The sequence below is a fragment of the Morus notabilis genome, unplaced genomic scaffold (genome assembly GCF_000414095.1).
Source record: "Morus notabilis unplaced genomic scaffold, ASM41409v2 Scaffold39, whole genome shotgun sequence".
Classification (NCBI taxonomy): Eukaryota; Viridiplantae; Streptophyta; class Magnoliopsida; order Rosales; family Moraceae; genus Morus; species Morus notabilis.
In genome coordinates this window covers 618789-627532 of record NW_010366566.1, presented here as the reverse complement: position 1 = coordinate 627532, position 8744 = coordinate 618789, and the positions used below count along the sequence as shown (strand labels likewise).

At 37.0% G+C, this 8744-nt stretch overlaps 2 protein-coding genes across 2 annotated transcripts; both read right to left on the bottom strand.

The window, feature by feature from the left end:
* Nucleotides 1-379: 379 nt before the first annotated feature.
* LOC112093991 (uncharacterized CRM domain-containing protein At3g25440, chloroplastic) lies at nt 380-3724 on the bottom strand. The gene is made up of 4 exons (XM_024173760.1): nt 3504-3724; nt 2916-3219; nt 2139-2540; nt 380-1776 (listed from the first exon to the last, which is right to left on the bottom strand). The coding sequence occupies exons 1-4, from the start codon at nt 3575-3577 to the stop codon at nt 697-699; spliced, it is 1860 nt and encodes a 619-aa protein (XP_024029528.1). The 5' UTR covers nt 3578-3724; the 3' UTR covers nt 380-696.
* Nucleotides 3725-4844: 1120 nt separating this feature from the next.
* Nucleotides 4845-8489, bottom strand: LOC21403472 (SUPPRESSOR OF GAMMA RESPONSE 1). Its single transcript, XM_024173771.1, has 6 exons — nt 8342-8489; nt 7122-7254; nt 6694-6877; nt 5846-6348; nt 5158-5646; nt 4845-5059 (listed from the first exon to the last, which is right to left on the bottom strand). Exons 1-6 carry the CDS (start codon nt 8359-8361, stop codon nt 5006-5008), a joined length of 1383 nt encoding a protein of 460 aa, XP_024029539.1. The 5' UTR covers nt 8362-8489; the 3' UTR covers nt 4845-5005.
* Between the last annotated feature and the right edge of the window lie 255 nt (nt 8490-8744).

Here is an 8744-nt window from a genome sequence, read left to right as displayed (position 1 = left end):
CTATATATGACCATCGATAGACTCAATTAGAATTTCTATGCTTAACAGAAATTATTAGAAATTCATATTGTGTCTATGTCCCTGTTCCACACAATCTCATTATGCGAAATACACTCATTCAATATCTCACCATATTAACAATGCGGATAGCACCGTTCCATTCTAAATGGAAATGACATGTATTAATAATGTTTTAATTAAAGATTCCGAACTTTAATTAAATTCATTATGAACAACGTTTTTTATTATTATCCTTAAACATTATCCTCTCGTATAGAACACTTATATACAATGTTTAAGGTTATATAAATAATCACAAAATTTTCATTTGATATTCATAAATATATGCACACAAAATAATGAATAAACTCTTTTATTAATTAAATAATAAATATTCTATTACATGCTTTTAGGATACTATTCTCAACAATATCATCCATGCAAACGAGTCCAGTTATTAGGAAACACGTGAATGCCCACCAACGTTTAAATTTCAGTTCTTTTTAGACTTTTTATATCCCGCATCCCAAATTCACCACATATTCAACAAAATAGTTTTCTGAATGAATATCCCATGAATTGCAATGGCAAATGAAAGCACTTCATAATCATGCCATGTCCAAAGGCAAAAAAGCCCACGAGTGGTTTTGACTGAGACAGGAAAAAGAACTGTGTCAAAAAGGAATTTCTAACAAGTCAATCACTGTCCCAATCCTCGTCCATCTGTTTTGTTGTTCTTGTTCTTCTTATATCAGACTCGTTCCTAGCAGCCCTTTTCACTTGATACTTCTCTTCTTCATCACCGCTGCTCCGGTAATTGTATTTTCCGAATCTTGATGCTTGTGATTCTCCCTCAGAATCATCAGTGTCACTCCTGTACTCATGAGTAATTTTTCCACCCTTCCCTCCCTTTAGGTCATATGAGTCCTCCTCATCACTGTCACTCCTGTACTCATAATTCATCGGTCTTGATGCGCTTGGATTGTGCTTCTCCTCAGAATCTGATTGCCACATTGCGTTTTCGAGATTACCTAACACATTTTCTGTTTCAGATTCCTCTTCAACAATGCTTCTTCTGAAGTTCATGGAAGAATTTCTTTTATACCCATCATTATATCTGGCCCTGCCGAAATTTTCCTGCCTTCCCCTGTTTCGGCTAGGGGCCTTGAACTTCTCATTTTCATCAGAGTCATCACTACCACTATCGAAATTGCCAGCATCCCTAGCATTGTGAGATTGCCATTCATCATCAGCCTCAGAAGCATCAACTTCGTCATCATCATCACTTTCATAAGTCCTCTGTTCACCCCGTGTATCTTTCCAACTTCTAGACCTATTGATCTCACCATCGGAGCCATCATCTCTAAATGTTTCAGATCTTCGGAATCTCCCACCAAACTCTTCTCTGTTCAGATACCTAATTCTTCCAAAGTCTTCTTTCTCTGCTGCCTCCTCCGCAGCCCATTCTCGTTCTGCAGCATCTTCTATCTCAGCTATAAACTTGTCCAACTCCTCCTGCTCCTTTTCATCAGAAGGTTCTGTCGGCTCAAAAATATTATTAGGCTCTGTTGCCGACAGCTTATCTTCACGAAAAACATATGGGGTTCCTTCCTTCTTGTCAATTGCATTAAAGAATGAGGACGCTACTCTCTGAATGCTGGCAGTTGCTACTGGATCCTCAGGATTTATACCACTTCGGCGAAGTTGTTGCTCAAACTTCTTTATGTTTAGCTTTTGAGATTCAAGAGCTTGTTCAAATCTGGCCTTGAATAACGCCTGCATAAAAGAAGCATAAGTTTAAACATATTTGCTAACTCCCTTGGTTCCTGCAATTTTTATTAACTCACGTATCTGAAGAGCTTAAATATATATGGCAAGATTCAGGAGCAACCAAGCCTATATCCCAATAAAGAAAAAACATGCATACAGTAAATCCCTAAAACCATGGATGATTTTCCACTTCTTAACAATCATCAGTATTTTTTGGCTGAAGAGTATTGAGTTACAAAAGAAAAAAAGAAGCAGAGAACAACTTTGGGAAATGAAGATTACTCACAGAGTTCTATACTTTGCTGGTTTATGCAACTCATTCAAAAATGGATAATATCAAGGAACAAGTATATGCCTACTCCACCCACCTTTCTTTTTGTGAGCGTGTTGATGGGTATCAAATTCTTTGGTTGCCGATAATTTCGACCACGGAACATGATGATTGTTTTGACATTATGTATGTTTATCACAATTCCACCACTCAACCGGGCAATCATAGTCGCCATTTCCTTGATCTTTTCTTTGGGAAAGTTATCACAACAAACTTGCACGGTCTCATGAAACTTCCAGTGTAGATGCATATTTTGCACAACCCCTCCGAAAACTCCACGAACTCCAACAGGAACATAATTCTTATTTTTGAACCCAATCTTCTTATATGCCTGAAGCTGCTCCTGCGTCAATAGCTCAGGATCATGCCTAGGCTGTGGCAGCTCTGGAAGCTCATATTTTTTCAGCTTTTGTAGGAGCAATGCTACTTTCTTCTTAGCCTGCATTAGTGAAAGTGTAAAAATGCTTATCCAATAATTGCATAAGTCAACAAAATTATGTTATACTTAAGCCAGAACATCCCAATCACCTGAACTTTGGGAAACAAATGTAGATTGTTATAAAATTTCAAACAGTAAATTATCATAACAATTAACATGTTATAAAATGTGCAAACGAAGTAAACAAACCGGATTTCGAAGATCTTACCTCTCTAAACGCTAAGAATTAAGAGCTTATATCTTATGATATCCATTGAAAATGAAAAAATACCAAGAATTATATCCTAAGATACTTAACATTGTTAAGCAAAGCATTATTAGCCACAATTAGAGAAACAAGAACCTTCACATTAAATCCAAGGCAAAGTGACATACTCTTTTGAGGTTGTAAATTAGCCTCTCACTTTCAGTCATCAACTTCTTCTGAATCTTTTTGGCTCTCCGAATCTCTCTGAGGGTTTTACCAGACTCTTTCTTCATCCGCTTCTCCACCTTGCTCCGCATGCTTCCCCCTCTCGCCGTCGACATTGATCGGTGTCGCACATCGAAGGGATTGACCATTGCAGATGACGACGACGAAGAAGAAGAAAATAATAAGCCATCTTCTCTAGGTTTACTTGGTTGAACCACATTGCTTGAAATAATCTTCGCAGAAAAATCTCTTGAAACTGATATAGTTCTAACAAATCATACCCGAACTTTATGAGAAAAAATTCGAGAAACTTAAGAAATCCCCCAATTAAGCAATTAACATGTTTGGATGCTCAGAAAATGTGGAAAGAGAGTATGGTAACACCAAAGAAGCAGATTTTAAATAACAATAAAATGCAAAAAATTCCCCAAAAAAAAACATAATTTCAATCGGAAATGATTCAGTATCAAGGTGCTAATCGGATAATCCCGAAGTAAATGGATTCGCAGCAATTCTCAGACGAAACAGAGAGAGAGAGAGAGAGAGCATACTTAGAAGAAGCGGAATGGAATAGAGAAGAGAGGGACTTGAAGCTATGCCTGTGGAGGTTCCTAGAAGCGAACATTTGAATTTGTTGATGAAATTAGGAGATGGTTCTGACTCTGAGCGAGTGCAAGCAAAGAAATTGCTTTTCTTCTTCTTCTTCTTCTTAGTCCATTAAAGCAGACACAATCTTCTTGACAGGATTTTAAGATTTTCTCAGGGTTTTAGGTTTTGGGGCAGGAAGGCTTTTCTTGACCAAAATGGCCTCGGTTATAATTTATTTACCAATCTCATGAACTTTTTTTTTTTTTTTTTTTTTTTTTTGGAGTAGCAATCTCATGAACATTTTAGTCCAATGAAAATTGGGAAAAGGGCTCTGAAAACGACATATCGTTTTATGTTTGGGAGGCTGCACATATCCATTATGTCGTTTGACAGTTAAACGACAACACACTTTCAAACTGCAATTTTCTTTTAAAAAAACCCAAAAAGACTACATTTGACATGTCGTTTTCTACATTAAACGACCGCAAACTTCTAGTTGCTGAAAAATATGTCGTTTTGCAGATTAATCGACATCAAATTACAAGCGACTTGTGCTTAAGAAATTATTTTAGCACTTACGCAGAACGGATGTCGTATTGTAAACTACAGTAGTTTCGAATGGATAAGACAACTTTCTCTGCCTTACTGATTAAAGTTTGTCGTTTACCTTACAACTATATCACCTACCCATTACAACTTGCTGTCCCCTTTTTCTGTAAAATATGATGTCGTTTATTTTCTCAATTGAAATGATTACTTGCATTTAAAATTTATCTTTTGAAGTGAAAATGAGATTGCATTTGCTGCCTGAAAGTTTGCTTTCGTTTTCTGGACATGTCTTAAAGTTTGTAAAGCTACACGTTACTTGCTACCTTTAGGCTAGAAAACGACATGTCGTTTATTTATACTACAAACGACATACTCTTTTTCGTCTTGCAGATACAAGAAAAACATATGCTGGCAAATTTTTTCCTTCGGAATTCTAATACGAATCCATTTATATATATGCAACACAACAACAAATAAACGCAGTCACAACATACATAATACATGTACCATATCAGAAGATTCAACCATTGTTTTCACGTACCATTTTGCAAAACCAACATTTGAATCCCCGTCAAGCACATCTCAGACATTAATAATTCTCAAACACAAGTACGCATTATTTAACAACTAATAAAATAAGCCAAATGTGCGTTAAACCAAGACGAGTCATGGTGAAAAACTGAACATATAATATATATTATACATATATATATATATATATATTTATAGGTATAAAGGCTTTCCTATCTGCTTGCTCAATCTCAGCTGATCAGTTTTAACCAACAATCCCATGGCTTAGAAAACCTTAAAGCGTTCCTAGAGCTCAGAGAACTTGCAGAGAAGGAAATGGAGATTGGTTAGTCTTAAAGTCGGAATTCAATGTTATTCCTCAAGTATTTGTCCCATAAACCACGCTTCAGAACCTGTCTAACCAATCAAGTATACTTTCTTGGGAACAAAACTGCAAATCCTGTATGAGAGAAAAAAAGGAGTTTTAGGCCATTATGCACAACTATATATGTGGAAACCAAACAAAACATAAGAAGAAGGCTATTAGGGAAATCTTACAGGAAGGTGGAAATCCGGAGGAGTATCAAGTTCAAGGTTTTCAAGGTCAGAGATACCACATGGCGCAATATTTTCTCCAGTGGATTTGTTATTTCCAGTAAAGTCAGTGTTAGATATATAATTACATCCTGAATCTAATCTTTCCTTGCATAACAAGGAATCATCAATGCTATTTAAACCAGAGTTATCGATGGCTTGAGATTCGCCTGCCAGCCATGCAGGGTACCCCATGTCATCCTCAGCCTCAACATTATTCGTTTGAGGGTCTAGAAGTGCTTCCTCAGCCTCAATATTATTCGTTTGAGGGTCTAGAAGTGCTTCCTTATTCGTTTGAGGGTCTAGAAGTGCTTCCTCAGCCTCAATATTATTCGTTTGAGGGTCTAGAAGTGCTTCCTTATTCGTTTGAGGGTCTAGAAGTGCTTCCTCAGCCTCAATATTATTCGTTTGAGGGTCTAGAAGTGCTTCCTGCGTACGCCCTCCTTCCTCTTCCTGTAACAAAAAGTTAATAACAAAGATCAGCTAATGAAACAAACAACAATATTTTGGGGATTACAAAGCAAACGTTTTGAAATTATTTTAGTCTTCTCTTCTTTTTTGTCCATTTCTGATGGCTTCGCAAGCTAAACAGTTGACCAATAGTATATATAAAAGCCTCATGCAACAATACAAGCTAAAAAAGGTGCCTAACCTTGGAAGATGACTGGGGAAGAGTATTGTCAGCAATGTCATCAGTTAATATAGACTTCCCGTGTCGAGGTGGGATAGGAGGATTTGAATTTGGGGTCATGGGACTAGTTTGAAGTGCCTTGGTGTCGGATTCTTCAATCAGATGACAGTTACTATTGTTATCATAGATTTCAGGCTGCTTTGGCTGCTTGTAGTAGATCTTTGAAACAACATATTCACCTTCCTTCTCATCTTCCTCAGTTCCAAGATGGTATTGATGCATGACCCATTTGGTTTTATCTGGCTTGGAGCCCTTCTTGGAGGTTTCATAGAGAACCATAATCTTCCTCCAACCCTTCTGAAGTCCATTTTCAATTACAGGTCGACTCTTGCCAGTTTTGTGCCAGCGGACTTGCTCTGCTGTAGAACCATGATTTTGGACCTTGCGGCGCTTTCGCTGACCAGTAGCATAAGCATTGATTATCTTGTGAAAGAAATGAATGCTGCTTCCATCTTTCTTAGCACCTGAAATGAAATCAGGTAATTTGATCTATATAAAAGCACGAATAAGTTAATTCACAGCTGCAGAAAACTTCATCTATTTTGTCCACGGATCACTAATAATCAAACTGAGGAAATATTGTCTCACAAAATGAGATCAACTGTAGCCGCAACAAAAAATTCATCAGGTCTCTCACTAGATTTGACAAAAGAGTGACTAACAACACGTGTATCAAGAAATCTAATATTCAATTGTAGCATGGCAATGCAAATGCGTGTCAACAAACTCAAACATTGGTGCGGGAGTACTGGAAAAGCCCAATTATGTATTTGTGGACACACTACAATGAGTGAAATGTGGAGACTTACCGGGCAGATTTTCTGGATGGTCGCAGTAAATTCCTTCCCCTTCAAGTGTGGGAATAAATTCATCAATAAACATGTGTGGCTTTATGCTATCAGAATCACATTTTGCTGCTAAGTGCACAACAAGTTCTTCATCAGAGGGTTCAAACTTTACACCAGCTGGCAGCCCAGGCCACTCAGGAGAAACCTGCACAAGAGAAAGTGCACAAGATACGTTGTCAAAAGAAATTTGTATATAGCCAATCATATCCATACCAAATTTTGACTGGATAAACGCAAATATAGTTTGCATCCAAACCAAAGACTGATGTGAATTTTAAGAAAGGCAAACAAATGATAATTTAACATCATCATTTGCACTAGGAGAGAACAAGGAGTAAAAAATCAAATTTTGTAGCTTATATATACATTAGTGACAGTGTTCAGCTTACATCACTGTTGTCAATACGACAATGGCAATTTGGGCATTCACGACTTGCTCCACAGTCTTTTATTTGATAAGAAGGAGAACAAGCAGCATTTTTCACTTTCTTTGCAAGTCCTCTGCTGTTAATAAGCCAACTTCTGCACCCATGATTTAATTAAGCCTGAATTAATAAACTTATTTCCAAGGAACATAATGAGAAGTTACAAAAATATGCACCAAAAAAGTAACAACCAAAAGAAACTAACAATCAAACTGAAGATATAAATACCAAACAACACCACACATCAGCAGAAATATAACGTATTGACTAATGATAAGTTTTGAAACATTTAATTACAATTGAAAATCATCACACACATTAAACGCAAGCTAAAAGTTTCATCCTAAAAAAAAAAAGAGTGGCTTTATACTGATTTTTAAAAAAGCTTGAGCTTACGTTTTGGGTTAAGTTCACTATGCTTCTGAAGAAAAATAAAACTCTACATAAGGAAGTCGATAGAATCCTCCAAGAAAAGAACTAAAGAAGACATAAAACCATGGAGTCTATTTTGGATTACAAGTATTATTTCAAGGAAATTTTCAGTCCTCAAGTTGAGCAAGAATTATGATCATCTACTATTCACTGAATGGTCCCCACAATGCATAGCAGAGAAAAGACAGTCTACAATCTCAACTAAAGTAATTTTAGTAGAATTTCCCATATCATTGGATCATCACACATTCCATTTCAATATTAGGGCTAAAGAAAGATATGACAGAAAATGTGCATCTGAAACCGAAAAATTAGAACTTATGCCTCATCTTAAAGCTTCCGACACAAGAAAGTGCAACCCCATTTGAGCATTTTGCCCCAAATTACTCCCACAAATCAGAAACCCACGCAAAGCCCTAATCTTTCTCCGGGTTAAACAAAACCTTATAAATTATCACTCCAAAAATCTCGAAGCTTGATAATGAAAAAAGCAAATACAAAACCAGCCCAAAAGGCCAAAACTCTTCATCATTTATACAACGAAAAAAAAACCCCAACCAGACCCAACAAATATTTAGGTCGAAGAAGCTCAATACAGAAATTTACCAAAACCCTACTAAAATACACTCATAAAATAGGGATTTTTCCCCTTAGAAACTGTTTGTTCTTCTTCCTCTTTTTTTTTTTTTTTTTTGGTTGTTTGTTTTTAAACAAGTTTAGATTTTGTTTTCTCTTGCTCTGAAAGCTCTTACCTTTCCATTCTCCGAGACATTAGGTCGTGAATTTGTTAAACACATTCAAAAACTCTGAGCGTGAGAAGAAGAAGAAGAAGAAGAAGAAGAAGAGGGGTTCTCTCCGGTTTTGTGAGAGCTTCTCTCCGGTTTCTCCACTAGAATAAGCTAAAGTGAAGTGACAGAAAGACTGTGTGTAAGCGGGAAAACAAGGCTTTGTATCCGTTTGAGAGGCTCGGATGCAGAACCTCAGGTTCGGAAACCAGAATCTTTGTCTTAACGAGGCCAGAACCTGTTGTCATTCGTCAATCATGGCCCACCGTTGACCGACCCTGGGCTTCGGAGATGTCCAAAGCAGAAGGTTCGGAAACCGAGTAAAGTGGCATTGTGGTAATTTTTGCTGTAGGGACATGGATAATCTTGC

What these genes read in the sequence shown, in the direction of transcription:
- LOC112093991 (XM_024173760.1), bottom strand. Translation starts at nt 3,577, where the DNA reads ATGTTCGCTTCTAGGAACCTCCACAGGCATAGCTTCAAGTCCCTCTCT. An exon ending in TTCCATTCCGCTTCTTCTAA is followed by an intron (nt 3,220 to 3,503) that starts GTATGCTCTCTC and finishes ATGATTTGTTAG; the next exon opens with AACTATATCAGTTTCAAGAG. An exon ending in TAATTTACAACCTCAAAAGA is followed by an intron (nt 2,541 to 2,915) that starts GTATGTCACTTT and finishes TCACTAATGCAG; the next exon opens with GCTAAGAAGAAAGTAGCATT.
- LOC21403472 (XM_024173771.1), bottom strand. Translation starts at nt 8,361, where the DNA reads ATGTCTCGGAGAATGGAAAG. An exon ending in ATGTCTCGGAGAATGGAAAG is followed by an intron (nt 7,255 to 8,341) that starts GTAAGAGCTTTC and finishes TCATGGGTGCAG; the next exon opens with AAGTTGGCTTATTAACAGCA. An exon ending in CCATCCAGAAAATCTGCCCG is followed by an intron (nt 6,349 to 6,693) that starts GTAAGTCTCCAC and finishes ATTTCATTTCAG; the next exon opens with GTGCTAAGAAAGATGGAAGC.